Source organism: Narcine bancroftii, chromosome 5, assembly GCF_036971445.1.
Source record: "Narcine bancroftii isolate sNarBan1 chromosome 5, sNarBan1.hap1, whole genome shotgun sequence".
Classification (NCBI taxonomy): Eukaryota; Metazoa; Chordata; class Chondrichthyes; order Torpediniformes; family Narcinidae; genus Narcine; species Narcine bancroftii.
In genome coordinates, this window is record NC_091473.1 from 254,437,153 (window position 1) to 254,451,246 (window position 14,094).

A 14,094-nucleotide genomic window follows, 5' to 3' on the forward strand; every position below is an offset into this window, starting at 1 on the left:
CGGATAAGTGAATTTTCCAGTTGCTTGAGATTGCGTGATTGGCAAACTAACCGCTGTGGGGCACCAATTTTGAACTTTTGTATTTTTTGCCTATTTATTTTTCACTTTTTCTTACCAGTTGCATGAGGCTGCCGGTTGCTTGAATTCCTGATAATGGGGATTTTACTGAACATACATTAAAGTATTATTATAAGATGTCCTAAATTGCGCCTGAAAAAAAAGTCATTCATGACATTTCCTAAATATAAGTGGCATTAGTGTAGTGGGAGAGAAAAAGAATGCTGTACATTCCTATATTAACAAAGGCCACAGGCCATACTCATGTTCAATCAGTATTTTAACACTACACTTTGAGGTTTTTTTTGGAGAATAGGAGAAACTTTTCTTTTCTCCTGAATACAAGTCGAAGGTGATCGGATCCTCTAGCAGCTGCAATGTCACCAACCTGATGAGGGGCCCAATTACATTAAAGAATTTAGCATCCTGAAGATTTTATAAAGTTCCATTATAAAAGTGGAAACAAACACATCTGATTAAGGCAGCTTTCACCTTAAATTTGAGCCAAGTAGCCCCTCTTGGCTTTGGCTTCCCTTGCAAATTCATATAATAACTATTCTGGGTATACAACATAGTAATTACATGTTTCTATTTCATTAAGCAATAAAGGCGTCCTCAGCAAATAAATATATTTAAGTCAAGGTTGTTTCGATATTTTAATCGTAAAGGGAAAAGGCAGGTAGGTGGAGATGAGTCGATCAACACATCAGGCCATGATCTCAATGAACAGCGGAGCAGGCTCGACCGGCCGGATGGCTGGCTCCAACTCACGTTCTTATTAAAATCTCTCCTGGATATAAACCAACAAAATGCAGCATTTTCAGGTAATTTTACAGTGACTACATAAATCCTGTCAATTCAACGAGGTTCCCTGATCCTGCAAGGGATGAGGTGCTTCTTCCACTGGACACCGAAGGGGTAAGCCCTATGTGTAAAAGATTCTCGAACACAAAGTTGGTATTACCCCAGGAGGTGACAAGTCACAATGATGTTTTGTCCACAGAAAGTGCTAACATGACCAATGTTAAGAATCATAACACGATTAATGTATAGACTGCACAAGACTATGAATGCAATGAAAGCCATTCAGTGCTTTCTGAAATTTATCCATACTTTTTAATGATTTTTTTAATGAATAAAAGTTCCAGTGAAACAATACTCTTTGCCAGAGGCCCAAATCGCCAACAGAAACTTTGAGGTTTGTTTGTTGAACTATCTATGCTCAAAAATCCCCATTATAGTTCTTCTTTGTGCAATGATAGAAAGTTTTGCTGAATTTAAAACAAAAATAAATCCACTCCATGAATATGTGTTGTACGTGCCTAGTCTCAATGTCTGTGCAGTATTCATTTTTTACTACTAATAACAACAATCAAATAATAAGTATGAAAAAACTGCAGTAAAAAAGCCCATTTTTAAAACTTCAACAGAATTTTCCAAAGTAATGAACGCTGTCAAGCTTGAGGGAGTGCAGGGAAAATTTACGAGGATGTTGTCAGGCCTCGGGGTCCCGAACAAAAGGGAGAGGTTGAGCGTGCAACCACAGGAGAAAGAGGGGTGATCTCATAGTTATACAAAATCATGGGAGGAAGAGATCAGGTTAAGTTTTTTTTAAACCCAATGTAAGGAATTCAGTAAATAGAGGGCATAGCTTTATGGTGAGGGAAGAGAGATTTAAATTGTGAATTTAGATGTAGAGCACAGTAACAGGTCTTTCCAGCCCACGAGCCGTGACCCCAAATACTCCAATTAACCAAAAAGAACCCTAAGCTGGGTACTCAACCACTTAAGGGGCAGCACTTGCTGCGCGCCATAGAACAGTACGTTAGCTCACAAGGCTCGATTTAAACCTGCCCATCCCGTGGACCGGCGGCAAACTCAGAATGATGTCCCACCCCATCCCGTGGAGCTCGGGATGTGAGGTATATAAAAGAAGCCTGTGAAGTCTGAATAGAGCAGTCTTGCATTGACTAACCTGGTGTGTGTGTGTGTGTGTGTATTTAGTGTTCCCCCACCCTCGGTTAAAACTGCTTATTATGTTAAAATTCTGTTGGCCTGGCATCAGTGGGCGAGGGATCGGAGGCTGCTGCGTCACAAAGAAGCGCTAGACCCACCGACCCCGACCTGCGGGTTGGATCAGGTTGTGGACTCGGAACTGGGAGGGAATAAGCGAGGTGGGAGGGTCCCTGGTGTCGGAATCAGCACAGCTCTTCCCCCCATCCCCCCGCACCCAATGATCCATTTATACTGATCTCTGTGGAAGGAACAGATCTGGCCGGTTAACCCTGGCCCACGGATGACCCCACCCAGCTGGGCACCCCCAGCCTCTGGCACATGGGATCACTGGTCCCCTGAGATCATTGGCCCCTTGGGATCACAGACACCCCCCCGGCATCTCTGCCCTCCCTGGCATCACTGGGCCCCCCGGCATCACTGCCCCCCCGGCGTCACTGCCCCCCCGGCGTCACTGCCCCCCCGGCGTCACTGCCCCCCCGGCGTCACTGCCCCCCCGGCGTCACTGCCCCCCCGGCGTCACTGCCCCCCCGGCGTCACTGCCCCCCCGGCGTCACTGCCCCCCCGGCGTCACTGCCCCCCCGGCGTCACTGCCCCCCCGGCGTCACTGCCCCCCGGCGTCACTGCCCCCCCGGCGTCACTGCCCCCCCGGCGTCACTGCCCCCCCGGCGTCACTGCCCCCCCGGCGTCACTGCCCCCCCGGCGTCACTGCCCCCCCGGCGTCACTGCCCCCCCGGCGTCACTGCCCCCCCGGCGTCACTGCCCCCCCGGCGTCACTGCCCCCCCGGCGTCACTGCCCCCCCGGCGTCACTGCCCCCCCGGCGTCACTGCCCCCCCGGCGTCACTGGGCCCCCCGGCATCACTGGGCCCCCCGGCATCACTGGGCCCCCCGGCATCACTGGGCCCCCCGGCATCACTGGGCCCCCCGGCATCACTGGGCCCCCCGGCATCACTGGTCCCCCGGCATCACTGGCCCCCCGGCATCACTGGCCCCCCGGCATCACTGGCCCCCCGGCATCACGGCACCCCCGGCATCACGGCACCCCCGGCATCACTGGCCCCCCGGCATCACTGGCCCCCCGGCATCACTGGCCCCCCGGCATCACTGCCCCCCCCGGCATCACTGGCCCCCCGGCATCACTGGCCCCCCGGCATCACTGGGCCCCCGGCATCACTGGGCCCCCTGGCATCACTGGGCCACCTGGCATCACTGGTCCCCCGGCATCATTGGTCCCCCGGCATCACTGGTCCCCCGGCATCACTGGTCCCCCGGCATCACTGGCCCCCCGGCATCACTGGCCCCCCGGCATCACGGCACCCCCGGCATCACTGGCCCCCCGGCATCACTGGCCCCCCGGCATCACTGCCCCCCCAGCATCACTGCCCCCCCAGCATCACAGACCCCCCCAGCATCACTGCCCCCCCCCAGCATCACTGCTCCCCCAGCATCACTGGCACTTCTGGCATCACTGGCCCCTCTGGCATCACTGCCCCCCCAGCATCACTGCCCCCCCAGCATCACTGCCCCCCCAGCATCACTGCCCCCCCAGCATCACTGCCCCCCCAGCATCACTGCCCCCCCAGCATCACTGCCCCCCCCCGGCATCACTGGCCCTTCTGGCATCACTGGCCCCTCTGGCATCACTGGCCCCTCTGGCATCACTGCCCCCCCTGGCATCACTGGCCCTTCTGGCATCACTGGTCCTTCTGGCATCACTGGCCCCCCCAGTATCACTTGGCCCCCCGGCATCACTGCCCCCCCAGCATCACTGCCCCCCCAACATCACTGCCCCCCCAACATCACTGGCCCTTCTGGCATCACTGGCCCTTCTGGCATCACTGGCCCTTCTGGCATCACTGGCCCCTCTGTCATCACTGCCCCCCCGGCATCACTGGCCCCCCCCCAGCATCACTGGCCCTTCAGGCATCACTGGCCCTTCTGGCATCACTGGCCCCCCGGCATCACTGGCCCCCCGGCATCACTGGCCCCCCGGCATCACTGCCCCCCCAGCATCACAGTCCCCCCCAGCATCACTGCCCCCCCCAGCATCACTGCTCCCCGAGCATCACTGGCACTTCTGGCATCACTGGCCCCTCTGGCATCACTGCCCCCCCAGCATCACTGCCCCCCCAGCATCACTGCCCCCCCAGCATCACTGCCCCCCCAGCATCACTGCCCCCCCAGCATCACTGCCCCCCCAGCATCACTGCCCCCCCAGCAACACTGCCCCCCCAGCAACACTGCCCCCCCCGGCATCACTGGCCCTTCTGGCATCACTGGCCCTTCTGGCATCACTGGCCCTTCTGGCATCACTGGCCCCTCTGGCATCACTGCCCCCCCAGGATCACTGGCCCTTCTGGCATCACTGGCCCTTCTGGCATCACTGGCCCTTCTGGCATCACTGGCCCTTCTGGCATCACTGGCCGTTCTGGCATCACTGGCCCCCCCCGGCATCACTGCCCCCCCAGAATCACTGCCCCCCCAACATCACTGCCCCCCCAACATCACTGGCCCTTCTGGCATCACTGGCCCTTCTGGCATCACTGGCCCTTCTGGCATCACTGGCCCTTCTGGCATCACTGGCCCTTCTGGCATCACTGGCCCTTCTGGCATCACTGGCCCTTCTGGCATCACTGGCCCTTCTGGCATCACTGGCCCTTCTGGCATCACTGGCCCCTCTGTCATCACTGCCCCCCCGGCATCACTGGCCCCCCCCCAGCATCACTGGCCCTTCAGGCATCACTGGCCCTTCAGGCATCACTGGCCCTTCAGGCATCACTGGCCCCCCGGCATCACTGCCCCCCCAGCATCACAGACCCCCCCAGCATCACAGACCCCCCCAGCATCACTGCCCCCCCCAGCATCACTGCTCCCCCAGCATCACTGGCACTTCTGGCATCACTGGCCCCTCTGGCATCACTGCCCCCCCAGCATCACTGCCCCCCCAGCATCACTGCCCCCCCAGCATCACTGCCCCCCCCGGCATCACTGGCCCTTCTGGCATCACTGGCCCTTCTGGCATCACTGGCCCTTCTGGCATCACTGGCCCTTCTGGCATCACTGGCCCTTCTGGCATCACTGGCCCTTCTGGCATCACTGGCCCCTCTGGCATCACTGGCCCCTCGGCATCACTGGCCCTTCTGGCATCACTGGCCCTTCTGGCATCACTGGCCCCCCCAGTATCACTTGGCCCCCCGGCATCACTGCCCCCCCAGCATCACTGCCCCCCCAGCATCACTGGCCCTTCTGGCATCACTGGCCCTTCTGGCATCACTGGCCCTTCTGGCATCACTGGCCCTTCTGGCATCACTGGCCCTTCTGGCATCACTGGCCCCTCTGTCATCACTGCCCCCCCGGCATCACTGCCCCCCCCCCAGCATCACTGCCCCCCCCCAGCATCACTGGCCCTTCAGGCATCACTGGCCCTTCAGGCATCACTGGCCCTTCAGGCATCACTGGCCCTTCAGGCATCACTGGCCCTTCTGGCATCACTGGCCCTTCTGGCATCACTGGCCCCTCTGGCATCACTGGCCCCTCTGGCATCACTGGCCCCTCTGGCATCACTGGCCCCTCTGGCATCACTGGCCCCTCTGGCATCACTGGCCCCTCTGGCATCACTGCCCCCCCCAGCATCACTGGCCCTTCAGGCATCACTGGCCCTTCAGGCATCACTGGCCCTTCTGGCATCACTGGCCCCTCTGTCATCACTGCCCCCACGGCATCACTGGGCCCCCCCAGCATCACTGGCCCTTCAGGCATCACTGGCCCTTCAGGCATCACTGGCCCTTCAGGCATCACTGGCCCTTCAGGCATCACTGGCCCTTCAGGCATCACTGGCCCTTCTGGCATCACTGGCCCCTCTGGCATCACTGCCCCCCCCCAGCATCACTGGCCCTTCTGGCATCACTGGCCCTTCTGGCATCACTGGCCCTTCTGGCATCACTGGCCCTTCTGGCATCACTGGCCCCCCCAGTATCACTTGGCCCCCCGGCATCACTGCCCCCCCAGCATCACTGCCCCCCCAACATCACTGGCCCTTCTGGCATCACTGGCCCTTCTGGCATCACTGGCCCTTCTGGCATCACTGGCCCTTCTGGCATCACTGCCCCCCAGCATCACTGGCCCCCCCCAGCATCACTGGCCCTTCAGGCATCACTGGCCCTTCAGGCATCACTGGCCCTTCTGGCATCACTGGCCCCTCTGTCATCACTGCCCCCCCGGCATCACTGGGCCCCCCCAGCATCACTGGCCCTTCAGGCATCACTGGCCCTTCAGGCATCACTGGCCCTTCAGGCATCACTGGCCCTTCTGGCATCACTGGCCCCTCTGGCATCACTGCCCCCCCCAGCATCACTGGCCCTTCTGGCATCACTGGCCCTTCTGGCATCACTGGCCCTTCTGGCATCACTGGCCCTTCTGGCATCACTGGCCCCCCCCAGTATCACTTGGCCCCCCGGCATCACTGCCCCCCCAGCATCACTGCCCCCCCAACATCACTGGCCCTTCTGGCATCACTGGCCCTTCTGGCATCACTGGCCCCTCTGGCATCACTGCCCCCCAGCATCACTGGCCCCCCCCAGCATCACTGGCCCTTCAGGCATCACTGGCCCTTCTGGCATCACTGGCCCCTCTGTCATCACTGCCCCCCCCCGGCATCACTGGGCCCCCCCAGCATCACTGGCCCTTCAGGCATCACTGGCCCTTCAGGCATCACTGGCCCTTCAGGCATCACTGGCCCCTCTGGCATCACTGCCCCCCCCAGCATCACTGGCCCTTCTGGCATCACTGGCCCTTCTGGCATCACTGGCCCTTCTGGCATCACTGGCCCCCCCAGTATCACTTGGCCCCCCGGCATCACTGCCCCCCCAGCATCACTGCCCCCCCAACATCACTGGCCCTTCTGGCATCACTGGCCCTTCTGGCATCACTGGCCCTTCTGGCATCACTGGCCCCTCTGTCATCACTGCCCCCCCGGCATCACTGGCCCCCCCCAGCATCACTGGCCCTTCAGGCATCACTGGCCCTTCTGGCATCACTGGCCCCTCTGGCATCACTGCCCCCCCAGCATCACTGCCCCCCCCCCCAGCATCACTGGCCCTTCAGGCATCACTGGCCCTTCAGGCATCACTGGCCCTTCTGGCATCACTGGCCCCTCTGTCATCACTGCCCCCCCCGGCATCACTGGCCCCCCCCCGGCATCACTGGCCCCCCCCAGCATCACTGGCCCTTCAGGCATCACTGGCCCTTCAGGCATCACTGGCCCTTCAGGCATCACTGGCCCTTCAGGCATCACTGGCCCTTCAGGCATCACTGGCCCTTCTGGCATCACTGGCCCCTCTGGCATCACTGCCCCCCCTGGCATCACTGGCCCTTCTGGCATCACTGGCCCTTCTGGCATCACTGGCCCCCCCAGTATCACTTGGCCCCCCGGCATCACTGCCCCCCCAGCATCACTGCCCCCCCCCCAACATCACTGGCCCTTCTGGCATCACTGGCCCTTCTGGCATCACTGGCCCTTCTGGCATCACTGGCCCTTCTGGCATCACTGGCCCTTCTGGCATCACTGGCCCTTCTGGCATCACTGGCCCTTCTGGCATCACTGGCCCCTCTGTCATCACTGCCCCCCCGGCATCACTGGCCCCCCCGGCATCACTGGCCCTTCAGGCATCACTGGCCCTTCAGGCATCACTGGCCCTTCAGGCATCACTGGCCCTTCTGGCATCACTGGCCCCTCTGGCATCACTGCCCCCCCAGCATCACTGGCCCCCCCCAGCATCACTGGCCCTTCAGGCATCACTGGCCCTTCAGGCATCACTGGCCCTTCAGGCATCACTGGCCCTTCTGGCATCACTGGCCCTTCTGGCATCACTGGCCCTTCTGGCATCACTGGCCCTTCTGGCATCACTGGCCCCTCTGTCATCACTGCCCCCCCGGCATCACTGGCCCCCCCCAGCATCACTGGCCCTTCAGGCATCACTGGCCCTTCAGGCATCACTGGCCCTTCAGGCATCACTGGCCCTTCTGGCATCACTGGCCCCTCTGTCATCACTGCCCCCCCGGCATCACTGGCCCCCCCCAGCATCACTGGCCCTTCAGGCATCACTGGCCCTTCTGGCATCACTGGCCCTTCTGGCATCACTGGCCCCTCTGTCATCACTGCCCCCCCGGCATCACTGGCCCTTCAGGCATCACTGGCCCCCCGGCATCACTGCCCCACCAGCATCACTGCCCCCCCAGCATCACTGCCCCCCCAACATCACTGGCCCTTCGGCATCACTGGCCCTTCTGGCATCACTGGCCCTTCTGGCATCACTGGCCCTTCTGGCATCACTGGCCCTTCTGGCATCACTGGCCCCTCTGTCATCACTGCCCCCCGGCATCACTGGCCCCCCCCAGCATCACTGGCCCTTCAGGCTTCACTGGCCCTTCTGGCATCACTGGCCCTTCTGGCATCACTGGCCCCTCTGGCATCACTGGCCCCCCCGGCATCACTTGGCCCCCCGGCATCACTGCCCCCCCAGCATCACTGCCCCCCCCGGCATCACTGCCCCCCCTGGCATCACTGGCCCTTCTGGCATCACTGGCCCTTCTGGCATCACTGGCCCTTCTGGCATCACTGGCCCCTCTGGCATCACTGGCCCCTCTGGCATCACTGGCCCCCCCAGCATCACTTGGCCCCCCGGCATCACTGCCCCCCCAGCATCACTGCCCCCCCCCCAGCATCACTGCCCCCCCAGCATCACTGGCCCTTCTGGCATCACTGCCCCCCCCCCAGCATCACTTGGCCCCCCGGCATCACTGCCCCCCCAGCATCACTGCCCCCCCAGCATCACTGGCCCTTCTGGCATCACTGGCCCTTCTGGCATCACTGGCCCTTCTGGCATCACTGGCCCCTCTGGCATCACTGGCCCCTCTGGCATCACTGGCCCCTCTGGCATCACTGGCCCCTCTGGCATCACTGGCCCCTCTGGCATCACTGGCCCCCCCAGCATCACTTGGCCCCCCGGCATCACTGCCCCCCCAGCATCACTGCCCCCCCCAGCATCACTGGCCCGTCTGGCATCACTGCCCCCCCCCCAGCATCACTTGGCCCCCCCAGCATCACTGCCCCCCCAGCATCACTGGCCCTTCTGGCATCACTGGCCCTTCTGGCATCACTGGCCCTTCTGGCATCACTGGCCCTTCTGGCATCACTGGCCCCTCTGGCATCACTGGCCCCTCTGGCATCACTGGCCCCCCCAGCATCACTTGGCCCCCCGGCATCACTGCCCCCCCAGCATCACTGCCCCCCCAGCATCACTGGCCCTTCTGGCATCACTGCCCCCCCCCCCAGCATCACTTGGCCCCCCGGCATCACTGCCCCCCCAGCATCACTGGCCCTTCTGGCATCACTGGCCCTTCTGGCATCACTGGCCCTTCTGGCATCACTGGCCCTTCTGGCATCACTGGCCCCTCTGGCATCACTGGCCCCTCTGGCATCACTGGCCCCTCTGGCATCACTGGCCCCCCCAGCATCACTTGGCCCCCCGGCATCACTGCCCCCCCAGCATCACTGCCCCCCCCAGCATCACTTGGCCCCCCAGCATCACTGCCCCCCCCAGCATCACTGGCCCTTCTGGCATCACTGCCCCCCCCCAGCATCACTTGGCCCCCCGGCATCACTGCCCCCCCAGCATCACTGCCCCCCCAGCATCACTGGCCCTTCTGGCATCACTGCCCCCCCCCCAGCATCACTTGGCCCCCCGGCATCACTGCCCCCCCAGCATCACTGGCCCTTCTGGCATCACTGGCCCTTCTGGCATCACTGGCCCTTCTGGCATCACTGGCCCTTCTGGCATCACTGGCCCCTCTGGCATCACTGGCCCCTCTGGCATCACTGCCCCCCCCAGCATCACTTGGCCCCCCAGCATCACTGGCCCTTCTGGCATCACTGCCCCCCCCAGCATCACTTGGCCCCCCCAGCATCACTTGGCCCCCCGGCATCACTGCCCCCCCAGCATCACTGCCCCCCCCGGCATCACTTGGCCCCCCAGCATCACTGCCCCCCCCAGCATCACTGGCCCCCCCGGCATCAGTGGGTGAGGGACCGGCGGCCGCTGCGTCACAAAGAAGCGCCAGCCCCGCCGACCCTGACCTGCGGGTTGGAGCAGGTTGTGGACTCGGAACCGGGAGGGAATCAGCGAGGAGGGAGGGAGGGTCCCTGGTGTCGGGATGAGCAGGGCTCTTCACCCCCCCCTCCCCCCCCGGGCCGAGCCCCCCCCAACCGGCCCAGCCTCCCTCCCTCCCTCCCTCCCTCCGCACACCCCGCCCCGCCTCGCCCCGCTGCTCCGATCGGCGTCGCCCTCTCTCCCCCGCCCGGCCCCGCGGTACCTGCTCCGAGCTGCCGGCCGCGGCCTCCGCCTCCTGCAGCCCGTGGACCGCCTGGCCGGCCATGTTCGGGTGGACCGCCATTTTAAAATAACCCATGGTGCCTCGCGGCCCGTGTGCGGGGCATCGGGCGCGTCGGCAGGTGCGCCCTCTGGAGGCGGCGGGCGGCGGTGCAGGCGCGGATTGTCCGGGGACGGGCAGCGCAACCCTGAGGTCCGTTTCCCCGCAGGCGAAGCAGGTCTTGCACGTCCTGGCAGTGCAAACCCAAACAGAAACTGCTCGAGGGGCACCGATCAACTCCTGATGGTGCAATCGAGGAAATAAATGAATAACGAGCAGGAGTCCTTAAATACCTCCCTGATGGAGTTTGTCATTGAGGGGTCTGAGGGGGGGAGGGGGAGCAGGTGTCCCTGAACCTGGGTGGGTGGGGGGGGGGGCGAGTCTTGTGACCCCTACACCTCTCTCCTGATGGCAGCAGCGAGAACAGAGCGCGTGCTGGGTGGGGCGGATCCTTGAGGATGGCTGCTGCTCTCCGACACCACCGTTCCCTGGAGATGTTCTCGAGGGTGGGGAGGGTCTTACCTGTCTTACCTGGGCTGCGTCCACTACCTTCTGCAAGGCTTTACGCTCAGGGGCATTGGTGACCCCAAACTAGACTGCGATGCAGCCGGTCAATGAGGCACTTTCCGCCACACCTCCACAAACTCCTGAGCGAATTGTCAGCGTTTCCAATATCGTACCTCGCCTCCACAAACTCCTGAGCGAATTGTCAGCGTTTCCAATATCGTACCTCGCCTCCACAAACTCCTGAGCGAATTGTCAGCGTTTCCAATATCGTACCTCGCCTCCACAAACTCCTGAGCGAGTAGACGCACTGATGTTCTATGATGTGCTAGGACAGGCATCAATGATAGGTGGATGAGCATCACTGATAAGATTAATATCTAAGTACATTTTTAGGATGAAATACAAAAAAAAGGAAGAGGTGGAAGGAGCCCTGGAAAACCGATTGGGTGCCTGAAAAAGCATTTTTGGATCTAACTATCTCTTGTTCTTCATCACCAGTTTCACCCGTGATACAATTCAACATTGATTAGGATCCGTACAAATTATTGAGTCCACAACAGCAGCTCGGATCCCCCGGAGGCTCCCAGTGCACATCTGGTTGGAAACTGCCAAGGCTGATCACAAGGTGTTGTTCTTCTAATTTATGGACTCAACTTGGGAGTACAGTAGGTCATGGATGGACATGTCAGAATGGTAATGGGAATTGGTATTAAAATTGCTCACCACTGGGAGATCCGAGCTGCTGTTGTGGACTCAATGACTTTTACAGATCCTGATTAATGTTGAATTGTGACTTCTTACGCTATCCCTCGGGATCACGATTGACTTGCATCCATTGTTTCTGAGGTGGCTGATGAGGCTATTGTGCAAACTGCAGGTTTTTCCACAGATGGGGCAGCAGGAGCTTGATTGAATGATTGGGTGGGTAGTTCATTGGTTGGGACTTGAAGTTCTGAATATGTCATTCCAAATGCTTCTTTAGGCTACACTATGTACAACTATTTGAACTAGAAAAGAGGAAACAAGATTCGAGTCTTTCACTCAGGCACATAGATACACCTCCAAGTCTTCCTTTCCTGACCTGGAAAAGTAAGCAGGTCTGGCATCATCGGTGACATGAGAAGCAGAATTAACATTTCAGGTCTCAAACCCTTCATTAAAATCAAAGCAGTTCTGAGCTGCTGAGCATTTCCAACATCCTTGGTTTTGTTTCAGATTTTGAGCATCTGCGTTTCATTTTCAGTAAATAAAACCCATTGAATGTCGAAATGCTCCACGTGATCTTAAAGGAACTGGAGTGTTAAACTACATTCAGTCAGAACCATTTGGACCCTTCCCAAAATCTCTGCTGTCAAGAAGTACTCCATTCTAAATCCAATGCTTGTCAGCAACTCCAGAATCTCCAACCTTGGCATGATGTTTGACAATATTAATAACCTCCCAAATCTTCTTTTACACCCCAAGGTGTGTGTAAAAGTGTCCATTCAAAAGAAAATTATAAAAGTTCCTCAAATTTATTGTGCAGTGTCATCCTGGTTCTGTTTAACCTAACAATTTATCTTTGTAGGTTGAGTGGGTGACGAAGGAAAAATTTGGAGGAATTTTAGTGTGGACAGTTGATGATGCAACTGGGCATTGCAAACAAGGTGCATATCCCTTTCTGAAAAGGTTGAAAACCCTTCTCTTAGCCAATTCAGGTCAGTATATAACATCTGCATCTGAGCTTTTCATATTAGCGTGGATAAGTATAGAAAGATAATGGCTTTTGATTTATTAGGCTTGATGTTAATAGAAGATTCAACACTCAGAACAATTCTGGCAATATCAGCAAAATTTAAATTAGGTTAAGGCTAAATAAACCTTCCCTAGGTCACCTCATGGTCTGCATAGAAATGTTAAAGTAATTCTTAATAAAAGTACTACATTACTGCCCTGGTGGAAGAGGAGTGAACCACTGGTAGTTTGTAAATCATCTCCACACCATCCAAGTATCTTTTATCAATTGTTTTTAAAAGCTCTAGTAGCTTCTAATCACTTGGTGACTTTAATCAGGCATCCCATGGTATTTCACAGTAATGCTGTTATATAAATGTTGGTGCCCAGCCAGATAGGCATTCGTCAAAAACAGAGGTTGAAGGACCACCTGAAAGAGTAAACAAAGAGATTTTGGAGGTAATTCAGGGCTCATTTCCTTTGATATAACAATTAAATTCATTCAGGGCCAGGAATGCATATATCTCAGAAGATTGTAGACTAAAATTAGAATGCTGCAAGCAATTTTGATCCATATTATCTTCAGACAAAGAAGTCTGTTTTGTCCATCATTTATGTTGGCTCACAGAGCAATGCCAATACTTCATTAATTTTTGCGCAGCTTATTCTTGTCACATTCCATTCAACTCTCCCCAAATTCTATCACTCACCTGTATATGGTATCATTTACTCAGTACAATTAGTCTCCAACCCACATAATCTTTTTGATATGGGAAGAAACTGGAGCGTCTATTGCAGGGGAGAACATTCACTCTCTGAAGTATTAGAGATCAGAATTGAACCCAGAATTGAACTTGTAAATCAGCTGTACCATTGCATCCTTCAAATTAAGGAAAGATGTTTTTATTGGCGACAGTTTAAAGAAGTTTTACTGGGATGAACCCAGTAATGGAGGAGTTGTCATTCAAGAAATTATTAATTTGGAGTTTAATCTCATTGAAATTTTTAGATGGCTATACGGGGTAATATGCTAAGAGGATGTTTCTTCTCATACAAGAGTCCATAACTAGGGGATTTGGTTTCAGAAAAATTGAGACCCCCCATTGAAATTTTTCTTTATTTAAATCTGGGCATGCAGCATGGTAACAGCCCCTTTTGGCCCAATTACATCCAATTGATCTACAACCCCCAGTATGTTTTTGAACAATGGGAGGAAATTGAAACAGTCAGACATTGCAGGATTCGAACCCAGGTCCCAGTCACTGGTGCTGTTAACAGCATTGCATGAACAAAAAGAGGATTTTTGTCAGAGGAGAGATTATTTGGAACTTCTTGCCACAGAGAGTCCTTGTATATATTTAAGGTTGAGTTTGATA

General features: G+C 57.4%; 2 protein-coding genes across 14 annotated transcripts in view; one reads left to right on the forward strand and one right to left on the reverse strand.

The window, feature by feature from the left end:
- The window catches only part of LOC138765232 (cleavage and polyadenylation specificity factor subunit 6-like), a 65,539-nt gene that overhangs the window by 45,615 nt on the left and 5,830 nt on the right, over nucleotides 1–14,094 (reverse strand). For 3 of the 5 annotated variants that reach the window (XM_069942216.1, XM_069942215.1, XM_069942214.1), the window contains exon 2: nucleotides 11,179–11,330. In XM_069942216.1, the coding sequence (XP_069798317.1) occupies nucleotides 11,179–11,330 (152 nt within the window). Of the gene's footprint in view, nucleotides 1–10,441; nucleotides 10,734–11,020; nucleotides 11,117–11,178; nucleotides 11,331–14,094 lie in introns of those variants that run through there. The other 2 variants (XM_069942219.1, XM_069942218.1) reach the window with 2 other exon arrangements.
- The window catches only part of LOC138765233 (acidic mammalian chitinase-like), a 53,365-nt gene continuing 49,404 nt past the window's right edge, over nucleotides 10,134–14,094 (forward strand). For 5 of the 9 annotated variants that reach the window (XM_069942220.1, XM_069942227.1, XM_069942222.1 and 2 more), the window contains exons 1-4: nucleotides 10,134–10,580; nucleotides 11,988–12,146; nucleotides 12,249–12,469; nucleotides 12,573–12,702. The gene's annotated coding sequence lies outside the window, so the exon portion shown is untranslated. Of the gene's footprint in view, nucleotides 10,581–10,961; nucleotides 11,353–11,987; nucleotides 12,147–12,248; nucleotides 12,470–12,572; nucleotides 12,703–14,094 lie in introns of those variants that run through there. The other 4 variants (XM_069942221.1, XM_069942224.1, XM_069942223.1 and 1 more) reach the window with 4 other exon arrangements.